General features: G+C 35.7%; 4 protein-coding genes across 4 annotated transcripts; 2 read left to right on the forward strand and 2 right to left on the reverse strand.

Moving 5' to 3' along the window:
• Positions 480-4,017, forward strand: LOC104790973. The gene is made up of 8 exons (XM_010516772.1): positions 480-559; positions 643-729; positions 831-920; positions 1,012-1,092; positions 1,179-1,370; positions 1,463-3,625; positions 3,711-3,857; positions 3,936-4,017. Exons 1-8 carry the CDS (start codon positions 512-514, stop codon positions 3,993-3,995), a joined length of 2,868 nt encoding a protein of 955 aa, XP_010515074.1. The 5' UTR covers positions 480-511; the 3' UTR covers positions 3,996-4,017.
• On the reverse strand, positions 4,055-5,077 carry LOC104790972 (pectinesterase 3-like). Its single transcript, XM_010516771.2, has one exon. The coding sequence runs from the start codon at positions 4,961-4,963 to the stop codon at positions 4,238-4,240; it is 726 nt and encodes a 241-aa protein (XP_010515073.1). The 5' UTR covers positions 4,964-5,077; the 3' UTR covers positions 4,055-4,237.
• On the forward strand, positions 13,619-15,845 carry LOC104790975 (microtubule-associated protein RP/EB family member 1A-like). Its single transcript, XM_010516773.2, has 8 exons — positions 13,619-13,930; positions 14,183-14,251; positions 14,347-14,433; positions 14,535-14,641; positions 14,736-14,878; positions 14,958-15,004; positions 15,122-15,235; positions 15,452-15,845. The coding sequence occupies exons 1-8, from the start codon at positions 13,823-13,825 to the stop codon at positions 15,629-15,631; spliced, it is 855 nt and encodes a 284-aa protein (XP_010515075.1). The 5' UTR covers positions 13,619-13,822; the 3' UTR covers positions 15,632-15,845.
• LOC104790976 (RINT1-like protein MAG2) lies at positions 15,891-18,919 on the reverse strand. Its single transcript, XM_010516775.2, has 4 exons — positions 18,560-18,919; positions 18,313-18,414; positions 18,060-18,160; positions 15,891-17,968 (listed from the first exon to the last, which is right to left on the reverse strand). Exons 1-4 carry the CDS (start codon positions 18,858-18,860, stop codon positions 16,079-16,081), a joined length of 2,394 nt encoding a protein of 797 aa, XP_010515077.1. The 5' UTR covers positions 18,861-18,919; the 3' UTR covers positions 15,891-16,078.

A 23,204-nucleotide genomic window follows, 5' to 3' on the forward strand; every position in this document is an offset into this window, starting at 1 on the left:
TCTGATTCTCCTCGTTATTAAGCCAGAAACCTAGACGAGGAAAGCCAGAAAAGGGTAGGATTAGGGGTAATTATTAGTTCGTCACCACCCATTGGATTGCTAGGAGCTCCTCCTCTGGCTCTCAACAACATCTATTTGTTGCGTAATTTCAATTAGATTTGTTCCAGAAACAATAAAGTTTTTCTTTTGGAATTGTGTCGTGTGAACCAAGGAAGGAACTAGGTATGAGTTTTCGATCATTCGTGTCATCGTATTATTAATAAAGATTACTGATCCCCTGTCTTTGTTATGGTATCCCTGCTTCCTACTTGATAATTAAAGAATATGTGATTCCATAGGAGAAATCAGCAGTTGTTACGTCGCGATGAGATATTCGATTGCAAGGCTTTAGGATCAGGAACTTAGGGAATCCAAGGCAAAAGGAGTTTTATTTATATGGGGCGAGCATTGGAATCATCTGGTGCTCTTTTTCTAGTTTGCTATTGTAATCTCAACTATCTTAATACTTGGAATGGCTTGTTTCCAGAGAAATATTCCCACAGAGAGGGAGAATGAGCAGGTTGGTTTGAGTTCTTTTGGGTCAAGGTTATCTTAAATCTCTCTAAAGTTTGATTCAGTGTTTACAATAAAACTTGGTTGCAGACGATAGCAATTCTGAAGAAAGGGGCTTATCTATTAAAACACGGACGCCGTGGGAAGCCTAAATTCTACCCTTTTCGGCTTTCAAGCGTACCATTCATAAACATTCAGTTTCTTTACAAAATGCACAAACACATTATGTGGCTGAAGATGGTGTGTTTTGATAGTGAGCTTTCCTCAACTGTTTGCAGGATGAAATATATCTGTTATGGTATTGTGGCAAAAAGGAGAAACGTCTTAACCTGAGTTCTGTGACAAGGATCATACCTGGACAGCGAACTGTAAGTTGAAATGTCTGAATATCATTTATCTGGGCACAGTTTTGCTGCAGATTATCTCAACAAACGAATGTACTTGTAAGAACTTTTCCAGGCAGTTTTCCGACGATATCCTCAACCCACCAAGGAATATCAATCCTTCTCTCTTCTATATGGCGACCGGTCTCTGGATTTGGTTCGTGTTTTGCCCCCTGTGGTCTTTTTGCTGTTGTTTCCTGATATGTATTAGCTCTCTTCTGAACACTGAATCCTCATGGATAGGTATGTAAGGACAAGGATGAAGCTGAGTTCTGGCTCACTACCCTTCGAGCTCTTCTCTCACGAAACAACTCTTCTGCATTGGTACTTCACTCAAGAAGCCGTAGTCTTGCTCCTGACAATGGAGAACAGAGTAGTACGAGCAAGAACTTTACGTCCAACATTAGATCCGTCAGCAGTGACACAAGCTACGAGGTTTTTTTTGTTAGTTGTTTTCTTTCTTCATGAGAGCACCATCAGGTTGTTTCCTACTTAATATCTTCCTGTTTCATCTGGCACTTTCGCAGGAACATGTAAAAAAGGCCTCAGGATCTCACAGCAACACTCCACAGAGACTGGGGAAAGTTTTCTCAGAGGTTTTGTCACAAACTGCAGTACTAAAGGCACTCTCTTTGGACGAACTGATCCATAAACCTCATACTTCGCCTCCAGAGGCTATAGAGAATCGATCTACTAATCACTCCCCTGCCGTTGATACATGTAAATATAGCATTTCCAGCGCAGTGAGCTCATCTAGTCAAGGATCTTCTTTTGAAGACTTGAAGTCTCTTTGTGATGTCTTCGTTTGGGGAGAAAGTATTGGAGATGGGTTATTAGGAGGTGGTATGCACAAAAGTAGCAGCAGCTCTTCTCTAACGACCGAGTCTTTTTTGCCCAAAGTCCTGAAATCACATGTGGCACTTGATGCCCAGAGTATTTCTTGCGGCACCAATTATGCAGTGTTAGTCACAAAGCAGGGACAGATGTACAGCTGGGGAGACGAATCTGGTGGAAGGTTAGGACATGGAGTTTGTTCCTACGTTCCACATCCAAAACTTATCGATGAATTTGACGGAGCACCTGTGGAGTCAGCTGACTGTGGAGAATTTCATACTTGTGCTGTAACAGCCTCAGGGGATTTGTATGCTTGGGGCGATGGAGCACATAATGCCGGTCTCCTTGGACTTGGTAGTGAAGCTAGCCATTGGAAACCAGTACGAATCCTTGGTCAGATGGAGGGTATAAATGTTAAAACTATATCTTGCGGACCTTGGCATACAGCTTTTGTGACATCAGAAGGTAAGCTGTTTACATTTGGTGATGGTACTTTTGGTGCGCTTGGGCATGGTGATCGTATAAGCACAAACATACCTAGAGAAGTCGATGCGCTAAGTGGCTGCAGAACGATAAAGACAGCTTGTGGTGTTTGGCATTCAGCTGCTGTTGTCAGTGTTTTCGGTGAGGCCACATCATCAGGAAAGCTCTTTACTTGGGGTGATGGAGACGATGGGAGACTCGGACATGGTGATATAGAGTCTAGACTAATCCCATCTTGTGTAACTGAACTGGATACAACTAGCTTTCAGCAGGTAGCTTGTGGTCAGAGCATTACCATTGCTCTCTCTGTGTCTGGACAAGTTTACGCAATGGGAATTGCTGATCCGAGTCAAGATAATGCTGTGAGAGCTCCTTCTTGCATTGAAGGGGGTCTAGGAAAGAGTTTTGTCCAAGAAGTGGCTTGCGGGTTTCACCATATCGCGGTTTTGAACGCAAAAGCTGAGGTCTACACTTGGGGCAAAGGATCAAACGGACAGCTCGGGCACGGAGACACCGAACATAGAAGCACGCCGACTCTTGTGAAAGCTTTGAAAGGTAAACAAGTGAGGAAAGTGGTGTGCGGTTCTAATTACACAGCAACCATTTGTCTTCACAAACCAATTACGGGTACTGACAGTTCTAGGTGCTCCGGTTGTCGCCATCCTTTTAACTACATGAGGAAGCTCCACAACTGTTATAACTGTGGGAGTGTCTTCTGTAATTCATGCACTAGTAAGAAATCCTTAGCAGCAGCCATGGCTCCCAAAACGAACAGGCCTTACCGTGTTTGTGATGACTGCTATATCAAACTCGAAGGAGTTAGAGAATCTTTAATAACCCCGGCGAATAGTGCCAGATTTTCAAATGCAAGTCTACAATCAAGCTGTAACGAGATGGACGACATTGGCATAACACCGCAGCGTCAGCTTCTTAGGGTGGATTCATTTGATTTCTTCAGACAAACTAAGATCCCGGACCTGAAAACCATTGGTGAAACTTCAGGAGCAAGCTGCTCATCGTCGAGTCACTCAAATCTGGATACTAAAGGTAGTTTTAACATGAAAGGCATACGGCAACTCTCCAGGCTTACCTCTTTTGATTCAGTTAGCCAAGAAGGCAAACAACGCACCAAGCATTGCGCTTCAAAATCAGACACATCCTCTCTTATAAGACACTCAGTGACTTCTGGTATCCCGTTTTCACGTAGAGGTTCTGTTGAGTTGTTTCCTTTGTCGATAAAATCCAGCCCGGTTGAATCTGTTGCTACAACTTCCGACTTCACCGCCGACATTACAGATCATGACTTACTACAAGAAGGGCCAAAGAAATCCAATCAGTGCCTGAGCCATGAAATATCAGTACTCAAAGCACAGGTTAGTCCAACCATTTAAACTTGTATTGAATCAAATGTAGGTTGTGGATGAAAAGACAAAGTAAAAAACTAGAACTACTACTCAGGTGGAAGAGCTTACCCTAAAATCAAAAGAACTAGAAGATGAACTGGGAATGACTTCAAAGAAACTCGAAGTTGCGGTGTTAATGGCGCAGGATGATGCAGAGAAGATCAAATCTTCAGAAGAGATAGTTAGGTCCCTAACTCTGCAGGTACATTTCATCATTTACTAGTCCTACTTTGATATTATATGATTCTCGACCTCCATCAATATATTTTTCTTATTCCAGTTGATGAACGCAACCAAGAACGAAGTAGACAACACAAAGAGACGCCGAAGCTCATTTTGATTTAAAACTATAGAGAACAACCTCTAATTTTGATCAAAGTAAGTAAAATAGATTGAGAATGTAAAATACAAGATTTTTCATTTTCATCAAATTACATATACCAAAAACAAAAGCAAATGTAGTAATTAGTAATTACTTACAGAGCAGAGCCAAGAACAGAGAGCTCACAACACAAACACATACATATGAATTTCGAAATTGACAAACAAGAGAAAAAAGTTCCAACCTTTTTGTGATTTTGTTTAGTGAAGTATCACCAAAAGCTTCTTCATTTGGCTAACAATGGCCAAGCTAATACTCATCATCTGATTAGCCATCTCCATCTCTTTCTTGATCTCGTTCCCCACAACTGTTCCCATTTCTTCAATCCCATCGGAACAAGTCTCACCGTCGGTCATGGCGGCGCTGATCCACGTCTTGACATCTCCGACGACTTCTTTCGTCAACAAATTCCCTCCCTTTTTCGTCTCCTTCTCGATCTCAGACATTGACTCGTTGATTTGACTCAGCGCGTCGGTGTAAAGCTTCACGCAATCACCAACCGCCGCGTCCTCAGGCATATCGTTGATTGATCGGAAAGACACAGAGAGTCTCGAGACTTCCTTAGAAGCGGCTCGAAGAGAAAGCTCCAGGATTGATTCAGGGCTCAGTTTCGAATCAGATTCGTTGAGAGGAGAAGACAAAGAATCGAAACAAGTCTCTGGGTAACGAGTCACGGCGCAGACTGTCTTGAGAGAAGCGGAGGAGATAGGAGGATGGTGGGGAGGAGAAGGAGAAGAGTGAGTGAAAGCTCCGGCCGTTAAAGCGACGACGGCGAGGATTAAGAGGAGAGATACGACTGAGACGGTGGCGATTAGGGTTTGACGGTAAGAGGATGAAGATGGTTTGGGAAGTGGAGAATGATGATGAATTTGGTTTTCTTGATCTGATACTTTGCCGTAACCTTTCAAGGTGTTGATCGACTCCATTGAATCGGAGGAAGATGAATAATGAATCTTTGGGAGAGATGAGAATAAAAAAAAAAGTCAAAGAAGAAGAAGTTGAAAAAAAATGAAGCTTTTGTAGGCATTTTTGATATAAGCCCCAAAGTCCACACAACGTATCTCTAACTTAACTTCCACACGTCTTCTATTCTTGTGTATAGAAAAAAAAATGTAACTTCAAATCATAGTTTTAAGATCACATAATCTGTAAGTTAGTTGTATTTTTCGATCACTTAACGGCTACTATTAATATGTGTTTAAATCATAGTTTTAAGTTCACATATGTCTAAAATCGTAGTTTGGTTTTGTCGTTAACCAGAATTTTTGAAAGATTGCCGAACAACAAATAAGTAGCATGACAAGTAAAGCATAGCATAAAGACTAACCTGATGTTATGGTTTAGGCTAACAACATGAAAATGACTCTTCTCAAATAAACCATGTCTTCAAAAATTGGAAAAAAGTTAAAGGTGTGTATTTGTTTATTCAAAAATGTCTTCTCTTTAAAATCATATGAAAATTATTCTTAAAAATTTGATATTTATCCAAATACATGTGTAATCCAAATTATTCTTTAAAAAAATATATCATTTCTCTAATAATTACTTATATATAATCTAACAAAACATTGTCATGCCTGCATCAACAATACATACAAAAAGAATCTTGTAGTTGCATTAGCTTAACTATAACCAAAATCAATTTTTAATATTAGAATTAGTTTAATGTAAAATTATTCTTAAAAATTTGATATTTAGGTTTGTTCATTTTCTGTTCTTTTTAACATTGTTTAGTTTACTTTCTAAAGGTACAAATATGGGAGAAGTCTTCCCTGCTAAGATCAATCTGCTTGAATTAACATACACAATTGGAGCAAAAACCATCTCTCACCCATTATTCATCACTCACTCTTGTGGAGACGGTTAAATAGATACTTGGCCTCGATCAATTCTTACAAGTAGAGAATTCATTTATGGGTCCTCTGATCAAGATGTGTAATAGAAAATTGCAATGTTCTGCAAAGATTACTCATTTTCTTCTTGCAAGACGTCTTAAGACGAAGAAAAAGAGGGAGTTGTGGTTTCATATAAGCGGCCATGCCTAAAATTTAGTGGAGATAATCATGCAACTCATGCAGAAAATGAGGCCAATCAGTACCATACACTAGCATACTTGTAAACATGTCTACGACATACAAATGAAAATTCATTGGATGAAAGGTATTCACCGGGAATGTTGCTGCTCAGGGAAGGTATTTTTCTTGCAATATTCACAAGTGGTGGCAGATTCCCAGATTCCAATCTCCGAAGAGCACTAGATTCAGATGTGCTTGGTAGCTATGCATGGGGTAGAGATGCATACAAGTTGCTATTGGAATTAGTTAATAATATATCGAAAGAAAAACTAGACAAGAAAGTATTTACACTGCTATGTTTTTATTTCAAAGGGCTACTGTTATTATGTGTTTAAAATACGGGTTTAAATCATAATTTTAGATCACAAAATCTAAAATCATAGTTTGAGTTTGCCGGTAACCAGAATTTTGAAAGATTGCAGAACAACAAATAAGTAGCATGACAAGTAAAACATAGCATAAGACTAACCTAATGTTATGGTTTAGGCTAACGATATGAACATGACTCTACTCAAAGAAATCATGTCTTCAAAAATTGGGAAAAGTAAAATATGTGCATTTTCTAATACAATTTTTTTGCAAAAATGTCTTCTCTTTAAAATTATATAAAAATTATTCTTAAAAATTTGATATTTATCCAAATACATGTGTAATCTTCTAAAATCATACACAAACTACTTGTATACGTGTGTAAATACCTTATAAATAATATCTTATAAATACCTTACAAATACTTTATAGATATCTTAATAAATTTGTCATCTAAAACTTTATAAAACCTTATACTTGAATTGAATCTCTAAGTAATAATTATCATCCAGATGTACCTTGTAGACTTTATAAAACTTGATAAATTTTATAATTTTTTTTGAATTTAATGAGGAGTATTTATTAAAATAGAAAACTAAATAGACATTTTTGATATTAAACACACCAAAAGAGATATTTTCAAACATTTGTTCAATTTTCTTTGTCCAAATTATTTTCAAATATAATATTGGTAACCAATAACAATTTAGAAAGATTTCTGCAAATCCATGTATGATTTCATTCGTTAGAGAATGTCACTTGATATAGTTTCATTGTGAAATCGAAAAACCTGTCGGATATTGATGTTTGCACTACGATCAATCATCAATCATGTTGTATTTTTTTTTTCAACTTCTTCAATTCAAACAATCTTATAAATAATTAAGTATTTTATTCACCTTCATCTATTTTTCTCAAAATGTCACCACCACATTATAAATTACCATTTCTCAGTTGACAAAAAAGAATATACATTCTAATATTTACCTATATATATAATCTAACAAAACATTGTCATGTGTAGCGTAACATGAATATAAAAGTAAGGTTTTACTCTCTCCTTATTGGTTTTTTTAGCATTTAAGTTTTTTTAAAATTAATAATTATTTTAAATTAAATAAAAATGTAATAATGTACATTAATTTGTACTTTAAATCCACATTTTACTACTAAATTATAATTGAAATTACATAAATATGAATTGACTATTTTTCCATTCATTTTCATTCAAACACACTATAAATTATAAATATAACTCCTCTAATTAAATTATTTTAGAAATGTAACTTTCATCCCTTGAAATCTTATAAATAACCATGCTCACATCATCATCCACCATATCTCAAATTCTAAATATTTTCTTTGTTTTGTTTATGTTCTTGCATGAGTTCAAAACTCATAGTAAGAATGTGATTATATAATTTGTACATTTTTTTTTAATGTATTTCTTCCTTCCTTCTTTGTATTCTTATGATTTTTAATTTTCAACTACATATGTATAATAAATTATTTTAGAAATGTAACTTTCATCCCTTGAAATCTTATAAATAACCATTCTCACACCATCATCCACCATATCTCATATTCTAAATATTATTTGTTTTGTTTATGTTCTTGCATGAGTTCAAAACTTATGGTTAGAGTGTGATTATATCTTTTTTAGATTTCTCTTATATTTTGTTCAAAATTATTTTTTTGTTTTTGGGTTTTTTTTCCTTCCTAATTTGTCTTCTTATGTTTTTAATTTTCAATTACATATGTATTATAAATTTTTGGTGGCTGTAAAAAAGAATTATTCACTCTCTCCTTGGTCCATTTAGCATTTAATTTCTAAAAAATAATATTTATTTTTAATTAAGTAAAATTATAATAATGTACATTAATCTATACTTTAAATCCACACTTTACTACTAAATTGTAACTGAAATTACATAAATATGAATTGACTGTTTTTCCATTCATTTTAATTCAAACACACTATAAATTATAACTGTAACTCCTCTAATTAAATTATTTTAGATCTCTTGAATTCTTATTAATAACCATTCTCACATCATCATCCACCATATCTCAAATTATAAATATTTTCTTTGTTTTGTTTATGTTCTTGCATGGGTTCAAAACTCATGGTAAGAGTGTGATTATATATTTTGTTAGATTTATCGTATATTTTGTTCATTTTTTATGTATTTCTTCCTTCCTTCTTTGTCTTCTTATTATTTAATTTTCAATTACATATGTGTAATAAATTATTTTAGAAATGTAACTTCCATCCTTTGAAATCCTATAAATAACCATTCTCACATCATCATTAACTATATCTCAAATTCTAAATATTTTTTTTTGTTTTGTTTATGTTCTTGCTTGGGTTCAAAACTCATGGTAAGAGTGTGATTATATATTTTATTAGATTTATCTTATTTTGTTCAAAATTTATCTCTTCGTTTTTATGTATTTCTTCCTTCCTTCTTTGTCTTCTTATTATTTTTAATTTTCAATTACATATGTATAATAAATTATTTTAGAAATATAACTTACATCCGTTGAAATCCTTTTAATAACCATTCTCACATCATCATCCACCATATCTCAAATTCTAAATTTCTTTTTTTTTTGTTTTGTTTATGTTCTTGCATGGGTTCACAACTCATGATAAGAGTGTGATTATATATTTTGTTAGATTTATCTTATTTTGTTCAAATGTTTTTTTTTTTAATGTATTTCTTCATTCCTTCTTTTTCTGCTGATTATTTTTTAATTTTTAATTACATATGTATAATAAAATTTTGGTGGCTGTAAAACAAATATAGATGCAGATTCAACAATACTAAATTTCGATCAAAGCCCAATGAGGGAATGAAGCTGAAAAAATCATCTTCATTCATGTATATTTATTTTATTTTTGAAAGTATGCAATGTTTTAACAAAATAAACTATTATAATCCAATTATTAAATAAAAACTTTAACTCTCTCTTACCTCCAAAAAATCTGTAATCATTATATTTAGTTCTTTTGATCCAAAATATAATTTTATAAAGATCATTATAATGTTTATTTAATTCAAAATTTGTAATTTAATGATTTTCTATATAAAACACAATTTGATATTCCATTTCCAAAATTTTACTATAAAGAATAATCGTTAGAATTTTACCTAGCAATAAGGTGAATATAAAAAAGATTAAAAAAAAAAAATAATCTTTGGGATCTTTTTATTGCATTTCATATGATTTTATAGAAATATATTTAATTCTCCCTATAAAATAATTTTTGAATTTAATTATTAAATGTTTTAGGTAAATTTTGAATATCATAGTAAATTTATATTTTTATCATTAACAATAGTTCTTAAATAAGTGCTATATTTTGATATTGTATGATTTGAATTAATAAAATGTATTATTGACATTTACAAAATTTGTTTGTTATATATGTATTTTTAGGGAGAATTTCAAAAATACATCATTTTCAATCTCATTTTTCAGAAATACTGTTTTAAAATTTTTTATTAAAAAATCTTCTCATAAAATTCTAATAGTTTTATGATTATTACATAAACTAAAATGAATTAACATACTTAATACAACAACCCGCGCATATGCGCAGGACAATACCTAGTACATACAAAAAGCAATGTTGTAGTTGCATTAGCTTAACTATAATCGTTTGTCCAAAAAAAAAAAGCTTAACTATAATCAAAATCAATTTTCAATAATAGAATTAGTTTAATGTAAAATTATATCATGACCACGACAACGACAATGACCAAATAAATTTTCAATGTAATGTGGTAAACAAAATTGTGATAAAAATAAAAATCTATTTAAATGATGAATTATAAATATTTAATTTCAACAATGTCAACTAGAATCAAAGATGGTTGCTACTTTGGTTTAGTGATCTAAAACCATGACACTATTAATATTAAGGGTTGAGTAACAATGTCAAGTCGTCAAGGTTCCAACTTGGTCACAGAGTTTTCACAGTCAAGGATTTTCAAAAGATGACCTTGGTAAACTTTGGATGTTTTCAACATCGAAATACATAATTCAACATCTCGTTGAGCAAAGAAGGGGGAAAATATCATAAAAATCCTCAACTTACCAAAACTGTTGAAAAAAGCATGAACTAAGAGTTTGACTCTGCCAAATAAGACACGTTGAAAAGTCAACTAACGGACTAATTTAACGGGTTAAGTCAATGTTAACAGATTCAGTTAAAACTTCAAAACGACGTCATTTTGCTTTTAAAAAAAAAAGTGACATACATGAGTTTTGAACCCGACATCTTTGAAGAAAACATGTGCTACTTAACCATCTGAGCTATAACGATTAACAATTCATTGGGCACAAAAGTTAGATATAATTTAAACTGATGATTTGGGAAAGAGCTGATCGGAAACGAATCGGCTCGTAAAAGAGTTGTTTATCTAAACGAGTTGATTGAGAGAGGTGGTGACGGATGAGAAGAGAGAGAGCTGAGTCGAGGTTGTCAATGTGGTTAATTGAATCTGAATTTTGAACTACTCCATTTTCTGGGATTTGAAAGATTTGGTTGTTGATGTGATTAATTGAATGTGAATCTTGTTTTTTTGGCCTAAGTTTTTAGTCGGAAACATCTACTTTCGTTTAATCTCTACATCTAATTTTGGTCGGAGATGCGAGATCGAATCTAGGGTTTTGAAAAAGGAAAGAGCTTCGACATCAACTGCTGTCGGAGAAGAGGCGGTGGTGGGGAGGAGAGTGTTGCCGCCTTGGATGGATCTGCTGTACGAACAGGGTTGTGGTGAGAAATGGAAAGAAGAAAGAGAAAGTGAAGCGACTTTAAGTATATTTGTTTGTAGAACAACAACATTAAAGTATTCTAGTCGAGTGGTTAAGTAAGTTGTTGTTGTCTCTCATGGGTGATGAGTTTGAACGGGTTCAATCTCATTTATGATTGTTTTTCTTTTTCTTTTATAAGCAAAACGACGTCGTTTTAATTGAATATATAAGCATTGACTTCCGTTAAATTAGTCCGTTAGTTGACTTGTCAACGTGTCTTATTTGGCAGAGTCAACAAGAGTTTGAGATTTATCCAAAAAAATCAATAAAAATTAAGTATTTATTTCACCATATGTAGAGTTCATGCTTCTTTTCAACAGTTTTGGTAAGTTGAAGATTTTTATGACATTTTTCCCATGAAAGAAGGGATCTTGGTCCCAATTGACCATGGAGGGTGCTTTTCCATTGTGGTAATTTGATTTATCTATTTTAGTTTAATGTTTATAGGTATGACTGGACTTTATGGGAACAAGCAAAAGTCTCTTGCTCGAGATGGTCGTATATGTGGAGGCTCTTGATTTTGAAAAAGATTTGACGATTCTTAAAGCCAATGGTATTTAATTGGGAGATAAATCTCTCTTTGTCTTCAAATCCAACATTTGGTGTTGAAGGAAGGTGTTTTAAGAGTCTATGTGGCTCGAGATATCACACAATTGATGACAAATCATCTTTGTCAAATTAATTATGAGTGCCAAGTTTATCACTATCAGAGAAATCAAGGCGAAAAGCAACTAATGAAAGATATCAAAAGGAATGTAAAGAAACTGCTGGATGAACTGAAAGAGTAAGTGTTCTTTATATATATCATGAAATCATTATATATATATGTAATTCAAATGTAGATATGTGCAACAAATCAAAGATTATTAATATATTTTTTGTTTGAAATCTTCGAATCTTGCACTTCTAAACTATCGTTATATCGCATGTTACTATAGTTTTAATTTTGTCACTTGCTTAGAGTTCACCAATTTGAAAATTTATGAAACTGAAATTTCATTGTTTGACAACTTAAGAAATTAAGGCTCAACATTTATGAATTTGTTTTGGATTCATTGTTCTCAAAATTTGTAGGTCCTTTAAACTAGCAAACTTCATGTTATTTTTTCAACCAAAAATTCTATTGTTAATTTATTAATCTATCTCAAACCTTGGTATATATTAAAAAAAAAAGTAACATTAGATTTTTATTAAACAGAAATCGTTAACGGGTTTAAAAATCATTACAAAATCATTCAAAAATCCTCAAAAATATCTATCAAATTTTTTTTCTCATATATGAGTATTATTTTTTTCCTCCAAAAGAAATTCACAAATCAAAATTCACAACCACACACAGAAACATCAAAATACAAAAATTAAAACAAATAAAATTAAAAATTAAAAAATTAAAAAAAAAAAATTGGCCAACTTTACAGTTGCCGCTGTCAGCCGTTTCCTTCCTCCTCTCTTCCTCCTTTTTCACTATTCAGTTCTCTCTCTCTCTCTTTCTCTCAAATCCTTTCAAAAATCGAAACAGATCCAAAAATCAAAAAATACAATAAACTCAGTTCTCAATTTTTCATCATCACCCGATTCTTCTTCTATCGCCGTCGTTTCCAAAGAAATAAAAGAGAGAGAGAACCAAAAAAAAAANCTATCAGAGAAATCAAGGCGAAAAGCAACTAATGAAAGATATCAAAAGGAATGTAAAGAAACTGCTGGATGAACTGAAAGAGTAAGTGTTCTTTATATATATCATGAAATCATTATATATATATGTAATTCAAATGTAGATATGTGCAACAAATCAAAGATTATTAATATATTTTTTGTTTGAAATCTTCGAATCTTGCACTTCTAAACTATCGTTATATCGCATGTTACTATAGTTTTAATTTTGTCACTTGCTTAGAGTTCACCAATTTGAAAATTTATGAAACTGAAATTTCATTGTTTGACAACTTAAGAAATTAAGGCTCAACATTTATGAATTTGTTTTGGATTCATTGTTCTCAAAATTTGTAGGTCCTTTAAACTAGCAAACTTCATGTTATTTTTTCAACCAAAAATTCTATTGTTAATTTATTAATCTATCTCAAACCTTGGTATATATTAAAAAAAAAAGTAACATTAGATTTTTATTAAACAGAAATCGTTAACGGGTTTAAAAATCATTACAAAATCATTCAAAAATCCTCAAAAATATCTATCAAATTTTTTTTCTCATATATGAGTATTATTTTTTTCCTCCAAAAGAAATTCACAAATCAAAATTCACAACCACACACAGAAACATCAAAATACAAAAATTAAAACAAATAAAATTAAAAATTAAAAAATTAAAAAAAAAAAATTGGCCAACTTTACAGTTGCCGCTGTCAGCCGTTTCCTTCCTCCTCTCTTCCTCCTTTTTCACTATTCAGTTCTCTCTCTCTCTCTTTCTCTCAAATCCTTTCAAAAATCGAAACAGATCCAAAAATCAAAAAATACAATAAACTCAGTTCTCAATTTTTCATCATCACCCGATTCTTCTTCTATCGCCGTCGTTTCCAAAGAAATAAAAGAGAGAGAGAACCAAAAAAAAAAAAACTCAAAATGGCGACGAACATTGGAATGATGGATAGTGCTTACTTCGTCGGAAGAAACGAGATTCTCACTTGGATTAATGATCGTCTTCACCTCAATCTCTCTCGCGTCGAAGAGGTATACTTATATCTCTCTCTCTCTCTTGTTGTTTGTATATGTATCTGCTGCATGTGAGGCTTTCTCTTAATTCGTGTAGTGTTGATTTGTTTCGTTTACTGCCATATAGATTCACTGTTGTTTGTTGTGATGAGATCTAAAAGAGTCCTACTAGTTTTGTATTGAACTAACTTGTTCTTGAATGAAACTTCGTCTCACTACTGTTGTCTCTTCTCTTTAATCTAAGTAAAAAATTTCTGGGTTTTTGTTTAGGCTGCATCTGGTGCTGTTCAATGTCAGATGCTTGATATGACCTTTCCAGGAGTTGTGCCAATGCACAAGGTGGATTTGTTTTTTTAACTTTCTTTATATTTGTAAATCTTGTGGTTAATTTGCTTCTTGGCTGCTTAATATCATGTTACATTTTCCTCTGCAAGGTTAACTTTGATGCAAAAAACGAGTACGACATGATACAAAACTACAAGGTCTTGCAAGATGTGTTCAACAAGCTGAAAATTACAAAGGTAAATCAAATCGATTATCTCTTTTGCTTTCCTGGAGGTACCTGTGTGCGTGTCTATTTTTTTACTCACCTTGTTTTTGTCTTACTGAGAAAATACCTCAGCCATTGGAAATTAACAGGCTTGTCAAAGGTCGACCATTGGATAACTTGGAGTTTCTGCAATGGCTGAAGCGTTTCTGTGATTCCATTAATGGTGGCATTATGAATGAGTATGGGGTTTCATCTTTCAGTTTTTTTTGGGATTTGTTACCTTTCCATTGTTTCTCAAACGATTAAGCTCTTAAAATTGATGGTCTCTTACAGGAACTATAATCCGGTGGAACGAAGATCAAGAGGTGGTAAAGAGAGGAGTGTCAAGGGAGTTAACAAGATTCCAAAGTCACTGCAAACTAACAATAATCATCCTTCATCCAATTCCAGTTCGATTGGTCTTACCAAAGCCTCAGGTCTGCCTCTTAAACATCAGGTTTTACTTTTGAAACAATATTGTCTCATTCTAAACATCGTTGGGATCATAATTCGCAGGGCCCAAGCTAGCAAAAGCAGCTGAAGTGCAGGCTTTGTCAAAGGAGGTACACTGCCATTGATCCTATCGCTCTTAGTATAAGCTTTCTACTACACCTATTCTCTAATGGATGTAACGTCCATCATATGTCATATATAACCCTTTTTCATCTTCTACAATACAGCTTGCGGATCTCAAGATCTCTACTGATCTCTTGGAAAAAGAAAGAGACTTTTACTTCTCCAAGCTCCGGGATGTAGAGATACTCTGCCAAACTCCTGAACTAGATGATATTCCGGTAAGCGTTTGCGTCAAGCCTGTTCCTTTTTTTTAACCTGGTTCAGTTTATCTTGTATAGTATGTATAGTATGTAAAATAAAGAGTTCTTTAACAATGAACTCCTCATTGCACAACCAGATTTATCAGCGAGCACATTTAATGCTTCCGTCGTATATACCCAACATTTGTGGAGATCATTGTGTTTGACTCTGATTTATGCTTCCCTGGAATGCAGATAGTGGTAGCAGTGAAGAAGATACTGTATGCAACCGATGCAGATGAATCTGTACTAGAAGACGCTCAAGAGTACTTAAACCAGTCCCTAGGAGTTGAAGCTGCAGCTGAAGCTGAAGCTGAAGAGGAAGGAAACGGAGAACAAGAAGAAGAAGAAGAGGAAGAAAAGACTCAAGCCTAAGCACTGACTAATAACAATCCTAAGTAGAAGAAATTTCTGGATCGAATTGTTCCAGAGTGACGAACATTGGCTGGCCGTGGCCTTCTCTTCAAAGTTTCCTTTGTTAAAAGTCTTAAAAGAGAACTTACTGAAACTTGAAGATGAATGAGCTTCTATTAGAAAGCTTAGTTTGAGAACAATGAGACTCAGTTGCGTAATCAAGAGGCTTTTTCTTGTTTTAAAACAAATTACTTTGACTCAAAGTGAGAAGCGAGACGAATCAACCAAGGCTAGTTAGTACAATTGAAATTAAAAGATCCAAGTTATACTTTAATCCACAAATAAATGAAATGATCCCACCTATCCGTATTCGTGGGCGTCTATTCAAAACATATGAATGTACCTTTCCTTCCTAGTCTGACTCTCCGAGGACATCAGTGAGATATTGATTTGCTGAAAGAGGTCTAACTAAGAGAACACTCTACTCTTAGCTACCTTCTTTGCTTCGGTTTCACTCAAATACCGAACTCCGTTTTCGCGTAACCACTTAGCACCTCTACTCAGACCGTCCTTCACTTGCTTCTCTTCCATCTTCAAAAGCGTAAGCCCCTCGCTTAGTTTAGGAAAGAAACCTTCAGGTCTAACGCACCATGCCCTGAAAACCCCATATAAAACCTCCATGTCTCCTTTAAACCTCTCGACTCCATCATTGGAAAACTTCACATTCGCCATCAAGATGCTGTTGAAGAACAACCTGTCAATCTCTGAGGCTAGACTCCTCCACATAGCTGTAAAGTCTGCTTTGTTTAGATTTTCTTCTATTATAGACGTTTTCCCTTGCAAGTAGTCCAGAGCCCCAACTAGTGTCCTTGAAACCGTCCATTCTTTGTCCTTCTTCTCCTGCCATTGCTTTCTGTTTTTAATGTAGTCTCGAGTTCGTGCATCAAAACCCCTCAAGACCACCACAGACAACTTGTTGATCCACTCTAGTCGGAACTTCTCCAGCTTCTCAAATTCGTCTCCGAAAATACCTTCAGATGGTTCTGTAAAGTTCTCCACTCCTGGAATTTCCTGTGGATCGTGCTGTCCAGTTCCCATTTCAAGGAAAAAAACATCCTCACTCCATTCTTCTAAGACAGATTCAATATAGTGACCAGCATTTATAGAGTTTGAGACCTTAACTAGATCATTATTCTCGGTTAATGCAGTTAGTCCTTCGGCTTCTTGGCACCTGAGAAGGACGCAATCCAAGAACTTCTGAATTGTTGGTGCGGCTGCCAGTCTCAGGAACCTTGCCCTCAGGTAAATGGCCGGCACTGATTTGGATCGTTCAATAATTGATGACAAGTGCTGCAGAAAGATGCTAGATATAATTGGTGGTCTGTAAACGTTGGAAGTGGAGATGAGTTCGTCTTGGACCTTCACAGTCCAGTTTCTGTCGTAATCAATCTCCGCCTTGAATTTGACGAGCCTCTCATCTAGCTCTATTTCTGCCCATAAATCCAGCCAATCAGGTCTGTCACAGAAGACTGACAGAGACGAAATTCTCAAAAGATTCCCATCTTCTTGAAGCGAAAGAATTCCTGATTGTGATACCAGAGACTGGACTCGCTTATCAAAAGAGATCATCAGGTCAATGAGATGGAGCCATGAAACCTTGGCCTCAGAACGAAGATCAGATTCAGTTGCTTCGCTTAGCTGACCAACATAGATAGGGAATATCTCTTTTACCAAGTACAAAGACAGTGAGCTAACCATGGCCGAAACCCACTCTTCTCGGCAACTGTACCCAGCTAATTTTGCTTCATCAACGAGCGGTTGTAACAACTCATCCATAGAATCGACATAGTCCTTTGTGATTTTAAACACAAGTTCAAAAATGAACTCAGGCTTTTCACTCCACTTTGTAAAATGTTTCTGTGATGCAACTGTCAGAGGGTTGACCAGCTCCTCAATTGCCCAGAGTGGCTGGTGGAAAAGAACATTTTCTCCCTTATGGCTCCCAAGCTGCCGCGACTTTCTTTGTAACTGCAACCCCTGCAGGCTGCAGAGGGCATGAAAATTTCCACAGTATTGACTTTTGAGACTCCCTTCCATGGTGAAAAGCGGATTATGGACATCTTCTGACTTCGAATCAGGACTCGCTGAAGTTAGTGTAGAAATCTGAGGTGGCCATCCAAGAGACGAAAGCAAGGCTCTGTAATCAGAAATTGCTTGAGGTCTCATCATGGCTAAAGCTCTATCTACTCGGTGATCAACAGCAGAAACAAGACGTGCCCACCGAGGATGTCTCCTTGCCACTGAGTTCAATATCTCTTCAGTAGTTTTAAGCGTTTTGATAGCATGTAGACGCACTTCCTAAAATCAGTAAAAGTTCCAGAACATTTGAGCCACACATACGGTCTAAAGTTTGATACATAGTAATCAAGCTAAAAGACAGTGTGCTTACTTCAAAACCACTTGACCGAGATGTTCTCAAGTTTTTATTCATAGAAGACATCACAGCATCCTCAATATCACCCACTAGCGTATCAAGTTTTAGTGCAGTCTCTGAAACATAAAGAACCATCTTGAAACGTTGAACGTAACTAAAAACTAATCTTGATAAATCCATCGAAAAAACACCAAATCACACAACCTAAAGCTATTGTTTCTCAGAAAACTATCTGACGCCTTTAACACCAAATGAAAAGCCAACGTACCAACATAAGCCCGCACAGACTCAACTTGTGCTACTTCCTTCGCTAATGAAGGAAGCTCCTCCCCAGCTACATGCTCCGTCGTCGTCTCCTCATTTCCGCCATCTAAATTGAATTAAACAGACAAAATTCCCAACATTTGCGTACATCAACCACCACCAGAGATCAAATATTCAAATTTGACTACAACATTTCACGATCATAATCTGCATTTCGCTGTTTCTACAGATGAGGATGAAAGCATACGAACCTGACGGGGAACGCGGAACGCAGGTAGAAGAAGAAGAAGAGAGATGAGCCAATTTGGCATTAACCTCGAAAAATAGACCACCGACGCGATCCGAAAACGAAGCGTAAGAAGCGAGACCTGACTCGAGCTGGCGATTTAATCCGGCTAATCTCTGATCCAATTCGGAAATCTCAGTCCGTAACTCGGCAACCAGACCCGGAGAATGAGAGAGATCTCCGGCGTCTCTGAACCTGTCATCGAGGAAGCTAAATACCGAAGCGGAGAAGCTCGTGACCTGAGGAAGTGGTTTGATCGCGTCCATTCGCGGTTCGTCGTTGGCTTCAATTTCATCAATGAGAGAATTCGTTAGAAGAAGGATACTGAGTCATTGACTCGGAGTGCTAACGAGTTTTTGGTAACACGGATAATGGGCCTTATTTTAGCCCGTTAAGGAACAAACAGAACAGTAGTTTCAAAATAAATGGATTCATTGCATAAGTTGACCGGATCAAACCACTTGATATGAAACATGCTCTGATAGGACTGAGGCTCGTCTACTTCATATTGCTCGCTCTTGTGACTGTGTCAAACTGCTTCATCACGGCCACAACATGTATCACCCGCCAAAGACATCCTTTTAAAGGTCTCTTCTTAAGTCCTAAAACTGAAACTAAGAGAATCTGATCCAGCTACGATATATGAAACTCTCTAATTACACACTCAGGGCCAGCTCGAGGCTAAAGCCCGACAAGCAGATGCTTTAGACATCAAAAATATATGAATAATTTAAGGGCATCATTCAGCAAAAAATTCATTCCCTTTAGACAGCAAATATATTCGGTCCCGCCCTGCACACACTAAATGTTAATTAGCTAAACTGTTGAAGATTCTCAGGTAGAACCTAAATCATTCATTGTATTGCTCTCTCGTATGAGAAGATGTACGTACGGATCTAGGTACCAAATTTTTTAGTCAAAAAATAAACCATGCATGGTCACACCAAATTTGGATATGTATTTTGAGATATCATTCAAGGTGGTACATAAATAAATGAATACTTTTTTTTTTTTACTACTTCGAGCACATGAGATCATCACATACATGAGATTTGAATGAAACGTTTTGAGAAATCTCTTCATATAAATATATATATATATATATATATATATATCGGTAAGAGTGAACCCGTAATGTGTTGTTTATGAAACGAATACGTGCGCAATACAAAAAAGAGTGACCGAGTGAGGAAAGATCGACTCATCCAATTGATATAATTTAGAAAGACTTGGTTTATTCATTAAAATAAGATAGATATTTATAATAATGGTAGAAATAATATAATAACTTAATAAGACGGATAAGTACTAATGTAAATAATACATAAGAGATATATGTAAATACTCCTAATGTATATCTATTAGATCTTTCTAAGATCTTGACCGTTGATATTGGTAAATCTCCGGTTCTGTTGATATTTTCCGGCAAGCTTATACGTGGTAACACGAATGAGATTGGATAAGTAATTAGAGAAGTTTGACCGTTGATATTGGTAAATCTCCGGCAAGCTCATACGTGGTAACACGAATTAGTTAGAGAAGTTTTCAGATCATGACAACGAAGTCTTCAAGTCAAATCTTCAAACGTGATGGTTTACGTAAGTAGAAGAACTATTATAATCACACGAGTTCATGCATCGTAAGCTTCCATGCATCGTAATCTCTGACATTTTTTTTTTAAGAGAGCCCAAGCACAAACGAGTGCACAAATAACTCGATAGAAATCAAGTTGCACTGACTTGTTAGGTAGTACGTAGAGAACTAGTTGTCGTCATTTGATGAAGCGACAACATGAAGCAACAACCGCTTGTGCAGAGATGGCGGCTGAAGTAGTAGTGCTGAAGGTACGGCTGCTTATGGAGCAACGACTGCTTGTAGAAACAATAGAGCATAGACGTGCGGCGGCTTGTGAAGCGGCGGCAAAGTATAAGTAAAGCGGCAGCGACGGTGGTTTTCACGGAAAACGACGGCAGCGGTCATTAGGTTTAATAGCAAACCGATAGTAGAAGATAGCGGAAGCAATACCGGCTAGTGCAGCGGTGGTGCTAAGTTAATGATTTTAGAACGAATGTGGCGGTTGCTGAAGCCAAGCAACGGCTACCGGTAGAAAAGAAATTAGGTCACAAGAGCTTTGTGCTCTAATACCATGATATAATTTAGAAAGGCTAAATAAGATATATATTTATACATAAATAAGATAATACGTAAGATAAGTACTAATGTAAATAATACATAAGAGATATATGTAAATACTCCTAATGTAGATCCTTCTAAGATCTTGACCTTAATGTATATCTTTTAGATCCTTCTAAGATCTTGACTATTCAGATATTGGTAAATCTCCGGTTCTCTTGATACCAATATTGCTGCTTGTCCCGCCTCACGCTAAACAACATATTGTCCAGTAGATGTGTGTGTGTGTTATTTTTTTGTCGATATGACGTTGTCTTTAGTTTTAAAGAATCTTCCCTTACGTTTTTCTAGTCATAGATGTTTTACGCCAAGAATCTACATAACAAAAGAGTGTATCTGTTTTTCTCTTTTGGAAAACAGATCAGATATATAAATTTGTTCAAATGTTTTCTATGGAAAAATATTCTCCACTAAGACTAAAAGGGAAAATTTTATGTAGTCCATATTTGGGAAATTTTATAAAGATTCTCCAGCTAATTGCAAAGAGTCATCGTACAATTATCATGATATATCATGCCAACCACTTAATTTTTCACTTAATTTAATATTATCTAGGTAACCAAACACTTTTTGTTTCTTTTTGAATCTTTGATAAATCAAGAAACTGCAGGCGATGTACAAATGTTATAATTCTTAACTCATTTTGAGGGTCCAGTTATGCACTTCTTCTCAACTAATAAGTCTCCATTTTTGTAGAGTACATCGATGGAAAACTAAGAAGAAAAACTGCGTTCATCTATCTCTATTGTTGATGATGTCTCTGTCATGTGGGAGAACATCAAAACGAGCTTCTTGGTGAACGATAGTACTCGTGAACATCAACTTCACGATGATATACAGAAAACTAAACAAGACGGACAATCCGTAGAGGAATACTACGGCAAGTTAAAGATGTTGTGGGATGATCTTGCTGCTTTTGATAGAGGATTTTCCTGCTGCTGTAAGAACTCAAGTTGTACTTCAATGGTGCAGTTTAACAAGAAACAAGAAGCGATTTGTACCCATCAATTCCTGATGGGTTTGGATGGTCGTAAATTTGGAACTACTCGTTCGAATTTGCTAGCACGTTTACCTGATCTGAACTTAGGGCAAGTGTACTCGCAAATTGTGCAAGAAGAACGTCACCTTACAGTGACAAGGGAAGAGGAGATGCCAAGCACAGCAATCGGCTTATCGGTTTCTGTTTCTAAGCAATCTCTTATGTGCACTCACTGTGGGCGTGTCGGTCATAAGAAACAACAATGCTTTAAACTTGTTGGTTATCCCGAATGGTGGCCTGATCAAACGGCTTCAAACAAAGGAACCGGTGTTGGTTCTGGCCGTGGGAAGAACTCAACACGTGGAAGAGACAAAGGACGTGGTTCACAAGCAATTGCTAATCAAGTCACAACAACACCTTCTGCTGGCATTCCATCTCTAACTCCGGCTCAGTGGACCTCGTTGGCTAGTTTCCTTGAGAATAAAAAGGATTCTTCTAGCGAAAAGCTCTTTGGTAAGATTGATAAACTCATACTTTATGGTACGCATAGTCGTTTTGATTTAATCATCGACTCCGGTGCAAGTCATCATATGACTGGTGACATTACGTTGCTAAGCGACCTTACTTCCATTGCTGCGTGCCCTATCAAACTACCGAATAATGGTCTCACTTGGGCTACACGTAGAGGCACCTTAAATCTTGGTGGAAAGATGATTCTCCGAAACGTGTTCTATGCTCCTGATCTTCACGTTACTCTAATCTCGGTCTCTCACTTACTTGATGACATTGCTAACTCTGTGATATTTACAAAAGAGTTTTGTTTGATTCAGGGCCAAACTTCAAGGACTTTGATTGGTGCGGGTGAAGCACGGGACGGGTTTTATCATCTGAATGGTGCGGTTCTTCCTCAAGCAAGCCGGATTGGGAAGATTGATACTCGTGACTTGTGGCACAAGCGAATGGGACATCCTTCTTCTAAAGTTCTTACTTTATTATCGGGTTTTGGCAATTTTTCTACTGGTGTTAGTGATTTAGAAGCAACTTGTGATATTTGTTGTCAAACAAAACAAACTCGTTTCTCGTTTTCTGAGAGTTCTAATAAATCTGAGGATTTGTTTAGTTTGATTCACTGTGATGTTTGGAGTCCATATCAAACGAAATCTACTTGTGGTTCTACATATTTTCTCACCATTGTTGATGACTTCTCTCGTGCGGTATGGACACATTTGTTGCGTGAAAAATCAGTAGTCACAACTGTGGTCAAGAATTTTGTCTCATGGGTTGAACGTCAATTTGGAAAGCAGGTTAAGACAGTTCGTTCGGATAATGGCACTGAGTTTCTACCCTTGCGTTCANGGGCCAAACTTCAAGGACTTTGATTGGTGCGGGTGAAGCACGGGACGGGTTTTATCATCTGAATGGTGCGGTTCTTCCTCAA

The sequence above is a fragment of the Camelina sativa genome, chromosome 6 (assembly GCF_000633955.1).
Source record: "Camelina sativa cultivar DH55 chromosome 6, Cs, whole genome shotgun sequence".
In the NCBI taxonomy this organism is placed as follows: Eukaryota; Viridiplantae; Streptophyta; class Magnoliopsida; order Brassicales; family Brassicaceae; genus Camelina; species Camelina sativa.

Coding starts and splice junctions, on each gene's coding strand:
- LOC104790972 (XM_010516771.2), bottom strand. CDS start 4,963: ATGGAGTCGATCAACACCTTGAAAGGTTACGGCAAAGTATCAGATCAA.
- LOC104790975 (XM_010516773.2), top strand. CDS start 13,823: ATGGCGACGAACATTGGAATGATGGATAGTGCTTACTTCGTCGGAAGA. Junction 13,931..14,182: donor ATCTCTCTCGCGTCGAAGAG/GTATACTTATAT, acceptor GTTTTTGTTTAG/GCTGCATCTGGTGCTGTTCA. Junction 14,252..14,346: donor GAGTTGTGCCAATGCACAAG/GTGGATTTGTTT, acceptor TTCCTCTGCAAG/GTTAACTTTGATGCAAAAAA.
- LOC104790973 (XM_010516772.1), top strand. CDS start 512: ATGGCTTGTTTCCAGAGAAATATTCCCACAGAGAGGGAGAATGAGCAG. Junction 1,371..1,462: donor GCAGTGACACAAGCTACGAG/GTTTTTTTTGTT, acceptor GCACTTTCGCAG/GAACATGTAAAAAAGGCCTC. Junction 3,626..3,710: donor TATCAGTACTCAAAGCACAG/GTTAGTCCAACC, acceptor ACTACTACTCAG/GTGGAAGAGCTTACCCTAAA.
- LOC104790976 (XM_010516775.2), bottom strand. CDS start 18,860: ATGGACGCGATCAAACCACTTCCTCAGGTCACGAGCTTCTCCGCTTCG. Junction 18,415..18,559: donor CGTTCCGCGTTCCCCGTCAG/GTTCGTATGCTT, acceptor AATTCAATTTAG/ATGGCGGAAATGAGGAGACG. Junction 18,161..18,312: donor GTCTGTGCGGGCTTATGTTG/GTACGTTGGCTT, acceptor TTTATGTTTCAG/AGACTGCACTAAAACTTGAT.